Source organism: Kwoniella mangroviensis (genome assembly GCF_000507465.2).
Source record: "Kwoniella mangroviensis CBS 8507 chromosome 1 map unlocalized Ctg01, whole genome shotgun sequence".
Lineage (NCBI taxonomy): Eukaryota > Fungi > Basidiomycota > Tremellomycetes > Tremellales > Cryptococcaceae > Kwoniella > Kwoniella mangrovensis.
In genome coordinates this window covers 7,002,681-7,015,607 of record NW_027062533.1, presented here as the reverse complement: position 1 = coordinate 7,015,607, position 12,927 = coordinate 7,002,681, and the positions used below count along the sequence as shown (strand labels likewise).

Genomic DNA, 12,927 nt, shown 5'->3' with positions numbered 1-12,927 from the left:
CTATTTACTACCTGCTCATCGTTCCATCTCTCCAAATCAAAAACACATCTCACTCATTCTGGATCGCAATTTTTACGCTATTTACAATGGCCTCTAATTCTCATTTTCACCTTCAGTCTGTTTGGCTTTTTTCACTTTATTGATCTTGGACACTACGACAATACGTCAGTATCATTTCTACTGGTTATGTTCCAAAAGAGAGTGGGATCAAAAACTCACTTTCTCTTGATAAAACACCGGTATTCATATATCCTTCAGGGAACAGATCGACAATCTGAAAACATCACATCACATTTTCATTTTAGCATGTCAGTTTCATTTCCACCATTCTTCTTTCTTCTGCTTGACGCTTGACTTACCCTCTTGTATAGTTTCTGTTTGATCGAAGCCTCGCTAAACTCTTTACCCGTCTTAGCACCCGGTATATTCCAATCTCTAAATTCATTTCCAGTCCGATTAGTCACCGTCACAATCACAATTGCATCGACAAGTGTGTGATCGTTGACTCACCCAGCTTTCGCAGTGAGATCAACCATGTTATACATGTTTTCCACCAACTGAACAAACACGTCCCTCATATCGGAATTCCAACCGAACCGTTTGGGCGGTTCGGGAGGTCGAACATCATCTGGTTTAGGTGTACAGTTCGGATTGGGCGTGCCATTCGGTCCATTTGACCCATTGGGAAGATCGACGAGGTTATTTAATGCCATGGGTGCAGCAGGATTAGAAGATGGTCCAGTTCCCTACAATTATATCAAATACACTGATTAGCATATTTTGCCTTAGACCGTTCAGCCAAGTCAAGCTGACACTTACATTCGTCTGAGTCGATGCATGAGCTTCATCTATTTGGGATTCCGACCATAAGTCCACACATTCCAAAATATCAAATGATATACTATCACTCACCCCATTCTCTCACTTCCTCTTCCCATTTCCTATGGCTTTCCTCGTACTTGCTCACTACCTCTTCTCTATCTTTATCAACCATCTCCCCAAATTGTCGGATCGCTTCATCTTCACAATCATGCAACCATCTCCAATAACCAGGATAAGACAATTTCGTACATAATTTCTATTTCGCTCATAAGCTTTTGAACATTCACTCTAGCTGAGAAGTAGCTGGATTAGCTCGACTCACCTTCATGGTATATTCATTATACGGCAAAGCACTAGTTATAGCGTGCCAGAAACTCTTATCCACACCTTCTCTATCGCCTAACCCAAATATATCGTGTTCGTATGCGGCTTCTCCAGCAGCTTGAAGGAATGGTTTGAGGTTTTCAGGGAATCTACTTTTGTTGATCGTATCCCATTGTTCTACCAATAAATTCCTAATCAGCAAAATGTAATAACGAGGGTATGATATGGATATGAGAGATATACATACGCTTTTCACTTTCAGAGCGAAGTATCCATAGTCTCTTACGCAAGTCATCAGGAAATTCAGACCATGGTGGAAGGTACTATGAGGACAATCAGCCACTGCGTTTCTAAATGCTCACAACTGCTACTTACCCTCTCATCCCTCGAGGCGTTTTTGTATCTCAGTCTATCAATATGTACAGACTGTATTTCGGACAGCAACGCATCTTCCGTTTCGTCCTTCACCGGCGGCGGAGGGGATAATGATCCCGCTAGTATGACATGTCAAATCAGCTGAAACGGCTCATGATCGATCAGCTGAGTGGAAATACTTACCACGAGCATCTCTACCCCTTGATGGTCCACCGTTCCTCTCCCCATCGGAATCATCATCAATACTAATTGGAACAGCTTGAGATCCCCTGAAATTGAATCCGCGCTGTTTACGGGACCGAAGTACCGCCGAGAGGGACGCACGAGGTTCTTTAGGCGGTGGAGCAGGGTTGGAATGTCGAGGTTTCGGTTTGGCGGGTCTGGACTTGGGCTTGACAGGTGATCTACAGATGTATGAACCGACGATATTAGCATCTTCCGTCTTTGATCTATTTCACTGTTGATGATCCTACGTACTCTTCCATCAATTCGAGTGGCCCAGAATGAACGAAGAAACCTTCCTTCTTCGGTCTAGCGAAATGGGTGGGCGCATCAATCAATATCTCCGAGTCATCGATGAATGCATCTTCTAGATCATAGGTCTCAACCGGTTTCCTCTTCTACTCACGGACCGACCATCGCGTTAGTGAAGATATACATAAGGCTAAGTGTTCGAATTTCTGGCTCACCTTTGATTTCTTACTCTTCTTATTATCATCACCGTATTTCTCCTCCAACCTCCTAGCGATCTCTTCTGGATCTTCTTCTCCGAATCCTAATCCAAATAATGGTCCAGATGAAGGTCCAGCAGGAGCTTCACCAGGAAGCACCTCATGTCCATTCGGTAGTACTGACGGTTGGAGAATACCATCGATTTCCATTCCATTTTGATTTTCCGAAGGTATAGGTATAGGTAAATCTTCAGGTTCGCCTTCACCTTCTGCCACACCCCAGATTTCAGCTACCATACCATTCTCCCTTGCGTCATCTAAGATATTCCATTCCATCGTTTCTCCCTCGGGTAACATTACTCTTTCGAGTCTTATAGTCTTCATAGGTGGTGGTGGAGGAGGTAAATCCTCTTCTTCAGATGGTGAGCGGAGTTTAGCCCGTTTCTTCTTTTTAGGTACTAAGACGTTTGTCTCTCCCTCTGCCCCTTCTCCGGAAGTTGATGGTCCAGCTTCGCCTTGAGCTGTGGTATCCCCAGGTAAACTGGATGGACCAGCTCCGGGCGTACCTGGCTCAGGCTTTATAACGGGCGGCAAAGACAGTCGGGAAGGTCCATTCGGTCCGTCAATAGCGACGATTTCCTATACACCGTACGAAGACGTTATGTCAGCTAGATATAATGCTAGATATAATGGGTATTCCCTAGGAAAGAGGAAAGGCGCTTACGGGAGATCCACCCAGATCTTCACTCTCTTCACCACTATCCTCCTCGTCATCTTCCTCGTCGTCGTCCTCATCCTCATCATCTTCCTCGTCATCCTCACTCCCCTCGCCCTCACCTTCTTCATCGTCTTCTTCTTCCTCATCGGGATTTCCATTCATGTCCTCATCTTCATCTTGTTCTGCTTCCTGAGATTGGAAGAGTTCACCAACCACTTCATTCTCTTCTGTACTCATCATTGTTGTATTTCCATCTTCAACGACCTGCTCGGTTACGGTCGATTGAACCACTTGTTCTGGCTGGTTGTGAGGTACGTGATCTGGTTCGTGACCGTTAGCTAGCATGTTCACCAGTTGGACAACCTTGACTGTGGACGACGCGGGTGATCGTAATTTTACTTGATCGGGTTGTCTGGCGGATATCGATGAGGGTGAGCCGTTCTGCGAGGAAGGGTAAGTAAGATGAACATTCGGCAACAACGGAAATGGGTGCTGGTCGTACTCACATTCCCAGAAGTCTGTGTATGCGTGTGCTGAGTAGGGCTACTCATGTCTTGTGGGGTGACTCGTCTGTCCGACCTTGTGAAGAGCAAGAGGAATGAGGAGGAGTGACGAATGTGGATGTATGGTGTATGTTTTTGTTTTTCCTCGTACAGTGGAGATCACGCACTACGCGTATACATGGAATTGAAATTGATTCCGTCATCTTCAGTCTTTGCTCAAATTCAGTCAATCAACATCCAAACGTCCGACATCCAACATAACATCTGTTAACATCGATACTGGACCCATACCAGGTCGAGATCATCAAGTCAAGAGAATATCGAATCTGCCTACTTCCGAAAACCTACAAATAGGAAGAAAAAGACTTCACAATGTCAAACGACTGGTGGACTTCCTCAACATCATCAACTTCCAACCCTAATCCCAATACTCAACCATTCCACACACCCCAGAGACCCTCTCAATTTCAAGCCTACCATCAAAATTCCATCTCTCGATCAACCCGATTTGCAGCAAACAATGTGGGAGACGAGCTGGACTCCGAGGACTTGAGGATGGCCGATTCCATAAAATTCTTACCTTCTTTCGCCAATTCGCCAGCAGGTAAATTAGCTTTGGGGACTTCACCTCAAAATACCATGTCTCCCAACTCTGCGACCGCTTCAATGGGTCAGTCAATGGGGGTGGGTGGGGTGGGTAGTCCGAATGAAGGTAGGAGAAGTCCTGGTGTAAGGGAGAGAGTTGAAAGGTTAGTTTTAACAGTAATTCTTTTATCGACCCAATACCTGTTTTTCGTGAATCTTTTATGGTCAACTTATTCACATGGACCCGCCTCGATCTCATTTCGATCTGATATCATCATCCGAATCATACTATTGACCTACATCAGCTGACGACTACATTTTCTTTCCTGCTTTGTAGAGATTCGCCAAGACATCATCGACGTTCGCTCCTGCACCAAAACTCCCAACTCGGTTCGTCCATCCTCGGTGGAGGAGGAGGGGGTATGTCGATAGACGAAGATATGCCTCCTACGGCCAGTCTGCGAGATTCAATCAGCGAGAACTATAATGGTCAATCGCAGTATAGGGGAAACGAATCGAGTAACGCTGTTGAGTGAGTATCGTGCTTTCTTTCTTTGGCTTCCAAGACTACTTTGTTAAATACCTCTTCCTTGTTTAGCCTTCCAACACCTCCTTCTCTCCTCCCCACCACCTCTACAACCTCCCTCCACGTATTCGGCCCTCCACTCCCCGTCCTCGCATCTCTCCAACCTTATTTATCTCAATTCGGGACTATCCAATCATACCAACCAGGTCCAGAAGGTTCAAATTGGTATATCATCCAATATACCAATCCCGTATCTGCCTCCTACGCACTGAGGAGGCATGGTGATATAATTCAAGGGAGGTATATGATAGGTTTCAAAGTGCAGAACGAAAATTCAAGTAACGGTTTGACGGTCTTACCTAACTCCTCCACCAATCAATCAACCGGAACACGAGCTGGGACACCAATCAGAGTACAGGAAGGTAAAAGTATAGTGAAAACTCGTCAACCCCCCCAGCCCATACAGAAGGTAAGTACGGCGAATGGAGGAGGGAATGAATACAATTGGGATGATTTGGAGGATGAGGGATCAAAGAGTGGTTGGAGTGGTTGGGTGAGCGAAAGATTAGTGAGTCTCTTCTCTTCCATACGTATTTTCTTTCATTGACCTGGCGATGTACATGACTTGGACGATGACTGATATGGAATCTGTTGGTGTTACTATAGTTCGGTCGATAATCTGGGACTGGGATGGTAGATTCGAATATCCCGTATACTTTCTCTCATTTAGCATGTATCTGGTATAATCATAATGACTTCGCCATACAGTACATGTATAACGCGAACACTTGTGATCGTCAGTTTTCACTGCACTTCATGTTCCATGAATTCACTCGATAGCTTGATCAGAGAGATCATCCTTTTATATCGCTTTACACTTAATGCATGAGTGATTGACTGACTGTTATATGATCTTTATACAATTTGACATATGGGATAAATCGAAAATCGAACTGAACACTTATACACACTTGATTAACAGTACAGTAAGAGTGTGCACAAACGGAACACAATATACCGCATAAAAGTAAACGATGGTAAGTGAAGGACGGTATAAGAGGTATAAGAGAGATAAGAGAGATATAGCACATATGCAGGAACGCGAGGGAATGGAAGTATGATGATTGAATGAATGAATGAAAGCATATAATCACAGGAATGAGTACGAAGCTAGTTGCAATTGTGGATCAAGTCCAGCCGAAGGTCGATTAACACATGGGGTCAGGATGAGGTTAGAGGTACCGCAGAGGAGGGAAGAATAGGTATCGCCAATGTTGAAGAAAGAGAAAAGGGGATGAATGCCGAAAAATCAGATCAAAATTATGCTCTGATATTCACAGATTGTTTGCGTCATTTCGAACGTTAGAAGAAAGGGTGTATCCACAGTAGACGAGCGTTTTGCGCAGACCCAACCGAACCAAAGAAAAAGGATAGCCTTGCAAGCCGGCACCTCTTGGAAGATTTACTTTTGCAATTGTAGAGAAAAAGTATCGAAAGGGAATTTCCAAGGGTCAAGGCGGAAGCAAGATCGTGGCTGCAGTGTATGGCAAATAGGTCAGGTGTGTCACTGAAAGATATCTAGCAGCGCATACTCACATTACTTCGGAGCACTGGTCCAACGTGATTTAGCAGGAACCAATGTCGACTCCGAAGGCAAAGGCCAAGCATGCGGGTAATGACCGATCGGTGCGATATTCTCGTCCTGAACTTTCGGTCCAGGTTGTTTGGATCCGCCATTACCGTTGAGAGATGCGGATCCAGAGTTTCTCGTACTTTCGGAACGACTGTTGGTCAGGCTGAGGCTGTCGGAAGATTCATCGTGGATCGTTTTGGGGCTTTCGACTTGGGAAATCATATTATGCCCGTTACTTGATGAAGAAGATAGCCATCTCGCATTAGGATATGGCAGAGGTACGAATGGAGCCGAGTTGGCATTTAGGGAAGTTGCGCTGGAAGATTCGATCGGACCATTGACCTGAAGATTGGCAAGTCGATTGGTAATGTCTGTGCCGAAAGGATCGAATGTGAGTCTACCTGGCGAAGTAGCCTCTTGACTAGGAGAAGAGATGGCGAAGGGAGGTTTGGTATATCTTCGGGTGACTACCGGTCGACCACCAAGAGAGAGACCATTCGCGTTGATGAGGGCAGTAGCAGATACTTCGTGTTCGAAGTTGATGACCGCTTGGAACGGTGTAACCGAGATGATTGTGACTCGTTGAACAGGACCGAAAGTACTGAAGATTTCTCGGACTGCACCTGCGTTTGGGAAATATGCTGGGTCCTGTTGAATGGCGATGTGTCAGCTTTAATCTCGTATTGTGAGGAGAGCGCGTACCAAGTTCTCGACAAGCACAGCAGAATCGTCTGATAAATCTCTTCTGGTCGGTATAGAGGGTGGGTGGATGACTCGATTGTGCAAAGCACCAAAGGCATCTTTTCGTCAATCACAGAATGACTTTCAATCGACTTACTGGATCCGAAATTTTTGGAGTCTCTTTGCACGAGCGCCCAAGAAACGTCAATTTTGAAGCCTCTAAGTACAGTCATCAGCACAAACCTTATGGTTGATTTTACGTACTCCAGCCAGTTTCCGTTCATCCCTGACATGGCTTCTACCGCTTCTCTATGAGTTGACATGAGAATGAACCCTCTGATGGGAACATCAGCTAACAAACACCGCGTCCGCCGAGATAGCTGATAACGCACCTTCTTCTACCCATTCCATCAAGTTGTGAGAGTAAAGTGGAATGTTCGACCATGCCGAATTGGGAGAAAAGGGATTTGAATTGCACTCTGTAAAAAGTGGCAAAGTCAGCTTACCGCTGCCACCAGACTATCTTTCTGATGCTGCGTACTGGGTCAGATCAAGTGGTAATCCCATCACATAAAGGTTCCTCGGAAGGGGACCTTGAGGATCGATATGTCTGTATCCCAGTCCTGAGCCTTCAAGTCGCAGACCTCTGGAAAGTGACGGTGGCGTGAGCGGAGCACGAATATCGATGGCGAGGTTAGTACTGCTGAGCTCGGGAGTCATGAGACCTTGAGTAGAGGGTGGCGGAGCGGAAGAGGGTGCTTTTGACAAAGTACTATAGTATCTCGTCAGCTCCACTCTGCCTGTGATTTGATGAAACACCCACATTCCGCTCGGAGCAAGATGTTGTTTGAGATCCATACATCGTTCGACCTCTGCTTGAGATCCGACCCAAAGTTGAGCCCATTGAAGGGTAGAAGAAAAAGTAGATTGAGGATGAAGGAGAACACCTAATACGCGGGCTATACAAAGTGAGAATACATCAGAGTAATTACAATTAGTCAGACGTCTGCCAAGTTCGTCCAACAGATATCCCATTGAGATCGATATGTGATGTTGCACTATCAACTCACTGGTAGTAGAAAAGAAGTTGATCAAATTCTCAGCTGTCACTGCGTTACAGAGAAAAACGGAAAGTCAGCTGTTTTCATTGACTACACTAATATCGTGGGTGAGCTCACCAGCAGGACTTAACCCATATATTCTCAGCTCGTGTTCAGGTATTCTCGGTATTATTTCCTGTTCCTCTTGATGATCACCTCCATTCTTGTTGTTATCAGTAGTGCTGATAGATCGCTTGTCCAATGAAGGAGAGGTAGGGGAAGTGGGAAGTGAAGAAGGTAAGGGAGTATCGTTGGTATCAGTAGTAGCGGGGATGGACATTATGGGAATGTATCCTCCCTTATACCTGACAGAGGGAAGGGAGAAAAGGGCGTGAAATATACAGAGAAGTGACTACACAGAAGTAAGTATACAAGTATATCGTCACTCCTCAAAAGGCCTGATGACCTTTTCAAAAGGAGTGTTATATATCACGGACAGGGTAGAGTGCAATAGGATTACTCGAAGTGTTCCAGGTTGGATGTCAGTATGTAAGTGAGAGAAGAGAAAAGAGGAGAAAGAAAGAAAGAAGAGAAATGATGAATGAGTTTAAAATCAATCGCGTATCTCTCACTCCCCTATTCATATAAGTTATGATATATGACATCCAAGTACAGTCACCCTCATTTATCCTACGCACAGACCACCTACCCTTCCTTTGTCAGATGATGAGGTCGATGACGCACAGACCTCTTATCTCGCGATAGAGGATGCAGTGGACGAGACGGACAACGTACGATCAGATGATGCACATATGGTGGACATACAATGATAGATGCATACTCTTACACCCACTCGCATTCCTACCAATCATCTACCTCATCAACCGGTGTGAATAAAGGAGGCGGTTTAGGTAACGGTCGATGAGGTCTCGACGAAGGTGTTTCTTCCTCGGTTGTCGTAGGCGTAGCGTATATCACCGACTTATACGATGGTGTAACTTCTATATCGGTATTATCATCAATGATACTGGAGCTGAGGGGAAGTTCAATCGGTAGTGAAGATTGCGTAGGTTCAGGAGATGTTGAAGAGGTATGAGAGCGTGGTTTGTAGACTAAAACGATGATCAAACCTATGATACAAAGTACCAAGAACAATATACATTTGCGTCGCCCTGTATTTGCTTGGTACCTATGCAGCACATTTCGACATGTTATCACCTCACTATCGCCAGAAGATTGCCGCATGTTCAGCTAGACTTACCTCTGAGCGACTTTCAACTCCTCTTCAGCCCCTTTCAATTCCCTAGCAGTCATCTGCACATTATACTCCACACTATCCAGAACCGTACCCTGTTCGACCACCAGATTACCCAGATCTCTGAACAAGTCTGCCAATTCTGAGATGGACGAGGCGATTTGGGTGATCTCGTTGGTACGTTGTTGTATATCTATATCGATCGCTGAGGTGGATTGTGCTTGAGATTGAGATTGCAGTTGATTTTGTGTCTGCTCATCATAATATAGGTCAGATTTTGTCCATGTACAGCAGCGATGAAGTTCTGGGTAGCTCACGGCTTCTTCGTCTTCCTGCAACTCATCTAACAAGTCTGTTCCCTTGAGCGTTATAGCACCGGAAGCTACCATCAAATCCTTATTCTTGATCGCATGACCTTGCAACTCTATATCGCATCGTATAGACGATATCAGCTCATGAGATCAGATATACCCCTTATGTTGAACTCACTTTGCATATACACTCGCTGTTTCTTCCTAAACACTCCCGATAATTCCTGTACCTTCTGGGCCAAACCCCTTTGCACATTCTTGGCAGTCATTATTTCCACTCTGGCTGCTCTGGGTCCAGGATTGACAGATGATATGAGAGAAGTACATCTTCTGAAATCCTACATATATCACGTACGAATTTATCAGCATTTACTGGTTTATTGGCTGATTTGACGATCTCGTGAAGCGTCTCACTCACCCTGGTTATATCTGCAGTCTGACGTTCAATCTCCCTTTCTTCAGCTGACCTATCTGTAAATCCAGGTAAGACATGTTTGGCATGTAGTTTATCAAGCGTTGAGACTAGTCATTACTATCAGCTGCGCTACTCCAGATACGAGTATGGGATAGGAATGAACTGACTCTTTATTTTAGCTCTAGAAAGGATCTCTTCAACTTCATCACTCAAATCTACCCTATAAGTGTCAATCCGTATATCAGCACAAGCCCAATCTACGTTGTAGATCGTACATCTCAGTCGAAGGATCCACTCACCATCTGGGAGGTAATCCTTTACCACCACTCATCCCACTGCCCGAACCACCAATCAAACCAATCTGCTCTTCATCATCACCTATATCGACCGTATCTCCATATTGTCTATTCGATTTTCTGATCTTACTAGAATAAGTCGTAGAAGAATCCCTCACCGAGAGGAAGAATAAAGTTCGGGATCTTGTGATTGGTTGGTCAAGTTTGGAAGCAGAAGTAGAAGAAGAGGAGGCGGAGTAGGGGTCAAAAAGTGGGTTGGAAGAAGAGGAAGGTGAGTTGGGCAGATAAGGATTCGACATCTTGGTGGGCCCGATTGGATGTCTTTCGTCGTAAGCTGTCGTTTGTGTTCTTCCCCGTCCTCCTATGCTCTGAGTATCTGTTGGTATCGATGCAGGTCACCTCGTCTACGACAATAATAAGGATTTGATTGTATCTTCACCTGTCTTGGCTTGACTTCTTTGATTGTTGTCAACAACGTGGCACGCGTGTGGTGAGAGTGAGTGTGTGTGCTGACGTCAGTCACGTGACCTCGTCCAACGACAGCTAAGCTACAATGTAAGTAGGTACATGTAACACCAACCTACCATTCAATCGACATCTACATCCACCACCCAATAAATCCTTTTGTGAGACCCTCGTACATACCTATCCCAGATCTACTCGACAAGATGAACCACGGCTACGACGATTCAGATGGTGAGCCCAAGTACACATCACGTACAAACCCTCATCTCGGCTTGCCACTTACTGATCATGAAACACGATGCTCGTAGAGGAATACGATTACGCTACTCCCCCTGTCCTCGGAGGAGCACCAGGAGGAATGGGCGGGGGAGGACCAAGTGCGTTACTGAGCCAGCTGATGGGTGGGATCGGAAGGTATACCTATAGAGCACCACCTCCTTCGTGAGTTAGCTGCGATTCTCAGAGTTATGATGTTACAAATAGCTAATTAGGTTGAGGTTCAATAGAGCATTTGACGAGTACTATAAAGCATACTCTGTGGCTGTTATGGGAGGACGAGAAAGACCGGAGCTAATGTACGGTGGAAAGAGTAAGCCGGAATTTAAGCATTAGGATTGGACATAGCTGATATTCCAGCAATATAGTCATCATGCCTCCTTCAGCATTAGCTAAATTATGTGAGTAATATGTATTAACAGCATAGTCAACCCATTGACATGATGTATGTGATGACACCCATAGCCGCACTTGACATCCCATCACCATGGACGTTTCAAATTCGCAATCCCCGTAATCCCACTGTCCATCAGACTCACGCTGGTGTACTGGAGTTCATAGCTGAGGAAGGGATCGTACATCTTCCTGCTTGGGTAAGTCCTCCTATCAGCTGACCCACCCTGTATCAAAAGACGTCTCAAACTGATGTGATATCCCTTTTTTACAGATGATGAAAACGCTTGATCTGACCGAAGGCGATCCGATACGATTGACAGGCGCGAAATTACCTAAAGGGAAGATGGTCAAGATCCAAGCTCAGTCGACGGACTTCTTACAAGTCTCAGATGCTAAAGCTGTGTACGTATCCTCTTCCTTTTTCAGCCTTTGGACATGACTGACACTGTTATGACGGGCCTAGGCTCGAATCTGCTCTTCGATTCTACTCCGTCCTCACCAAAGGCGACATTATTGAAATCACTTACAACTCCCTCACTTTCGAATTCCTAATCATGGAGACCTACCCAGAAAACGCACCAGGTATATCAGTGATAGATACAGATCTCGAAGTGGATTTCGCCACTCCGGTGGGGTACGTTGAGCCTCCTCGACCTGCTCCAGCACCTATCCCAACCATGGCAGATAAACTCAAGATCGATTTATCAGAAACCCACTCTGTATCTGCTGGTTCATCCAGACCTGGTACCAGCTTGAGTAATAGAGGTGCACCAGGCGGAGCAGGAGGTGGAGGATCAGGAGACGCTACTCCTATAGAGAGTTTTACAGGTGTGGGACAGAGTCTCAATGGGAAAAAGGTGAAAGGTAAAGGGTTGGCAAAGAAGATTGAACAGGTTGATCAGAGTAGTAAAATCAATCGGAATGAGTAAGTGCACCAACATGCTTACAATCAACTAAGACTAGTTCAAGTATGTTTCGACATGAGCTAATCGATCCTTTCTGGTGTATCTTTAGTGGTCCACGGATAATCACACCTGAATCATTAGCAGACGACGGGCGAAAGATACCTGCAGCTCTAGTTCTACCCGAAGGGAAATTCTTCTTTGGATTCAAATACATTCCGTTCGATCCTTCCAAAGCGCCTAAGAAGACCGACGAAAATTCCGATTCGACCAATGGCAGCTTACAACCGTTTGGAGGGAGTGGTCAGACTTTGGCTAATCGTCCACCGAGAGGTGCACGATCACCATTCAAACAAGCCTCTCCACCTCCAGAGACCAAAGTGAAAGAAGAAGTGAAAGAGGAGAAACCTGATCCATGGGCTAATTTGGGTAGTGGAAATACTCTAAAGAAGTCTGCTACTCAAATAGCAAAAGAAAAGGAAAAATCAAGACAGGAGGTTATAGATGCTACGATGCTGGATGAAGATGATTTCATGTTCGATGGTGGAGATGATGAAGATGATATAATCGAGATTGATTCGGACTAGTAAAGTACAGCTACCGAATCACAGCTCAATGAAAGTGAAGCATTCAGATTGCGCATATGTCGACCAGGAAGTAGAGAAAGAGGAAGGAAGTCTTCGGGACTCGGGCTAAATCAACGCATAGGATTGTGAAAGAAGTTTGATGAATG

The 12,927-nt window shown here is 45.2% G+C and overlaps 5 protein-coding genes across 5 annotated transcripts; 2 read left to right on the top strand and 3 right to left on the bottom strand.

The window, feature by feature from the left end:
- Positions 1 to 93: 93 nt before the first annotated feature.
- On the bottom strand, positions 94 to 3,461 carry I203_102627 (uncharacterized protein; the record flags this gene model as incomplete). The annotated part of the gene is made up of 14 exons (XM_065517143.1): positions 94 to 152; positions 220 to 274; positions 360 to 435; positions 511 to 746; positions 820 to 848; positions 913 to 1,078; positions 1,145 to 1,323; positions 1,394 to 1,469; positions 1,522 to 1,640; positions 1,705 to 1,925; positions 1,999 to 2,141; positions 2,211 to 2,831; positions 2,917 to 3,351; positions 3,417 to 3,461. The coding sequence occupies 14 exons, from the start codon at positions 3,459 to 3,461 to the stop codon at positions 94 to 96; spliced, it is 2,460 nt and encodes an 819-aa protein (XP_065373961.1).
- Positions 3,462 to 3,785: 324 nt separating this feature from the next.
- On the top strand, positions 3,786 to 5,202 carry I203_102626 (uncharacterized protein; the record flags this gene model as incomplete). Its single annotated transcript, XM_019146915.1, has 4 exons — positions 3,786 to 4,162; positions 4,336 to 4,530; positions 4,597 to 5,077; positions 5,191 to 5,202. 4 exons carry the CDS (start codon positions 3,786 to 3,788, stop codon positions 5,200 to 5,202), a joined length of 1,065 nt encoding a protein of 354 aa, XP_019003465.1.
- A 919-nt stretch (positions 5,203 to 6,121) lies between these two features.
- Positions 6,122 to 8,218, bottom strand: I203_102625 (uncharacterized protein; the record flags this gene model as incomplete). Its single annotated transcript, XM_065517142.1, has 9 exons — positions 6,122 to 6,805; positions 6,860 to 6,930; positions 6,996 to 7,057; positions 7,103 to 7,174; positions 7,231 to 7,317; positions 7,380 to 7,610; positions 7,662 to 7,797; positions 7,909 to 7,947; positions 8,017 to 8,218. The coding sequence occupies 9 exons, from the start codon at positions 8,216 to 8,218 to the stop codon at positions 6,122 to 6,124; spliced, it is 1,584 nt and encodes a 527-aa protein (XP_065373960.1).
- Positions 8,219 to 8,739: 521 nt separating this feature from the next.
- I203_102624 (uncharacterized protein) lies at positions 8,740 to 10,454 on the bottom strand (the record flags this gene model as incomplete). The annotated part of the gene is made up of 7 exons (XM_019146913.1): positions 8,740 to 9,067; positions 9,140 to 9,384; positions 9,451 to 9,557; positions 9,623 to 9,782; positions 9,863 to 9,966; positions 10,027 to 10,079; positions 10,159 to 10,454. 7 exons carry the CDS (start codon positions 10,452 to 10,454, stop codon positions 8,740 to 8,742), a joined length of 1,293 nt encoding a protein of 430 aa, XP_019003463.1.
- Positions 10,455 to 10,823: 369 nt separating this feature from the next.
- On the top strand, positions 10,824 to 12,781 carry I203_102623 (uncharacterized protein; the record flags this gene model as incomplete). Its single annotated transcript, XM_065517141.1, has 8 exons — positions 10,824 to 10,851; positions 10,929 to 11,061; positions 11,127 to 11,209; positions 11,265 to 11,297; positions 11,362 to 11,489; positions 11,564 to 11,694; positions 11,756 to 12,217; positions 12,307 to 12,781. 8 exons carry the CDS (start codon positions 10,824 to 10,826, stop codon positions 12,779 to 12,781), a joined length of 1,473 nt encoding a protein of 490 aa, XP_065373959.1.
- Positions 12,782 to 12,927: the final 146 nt, after the last annotated feature.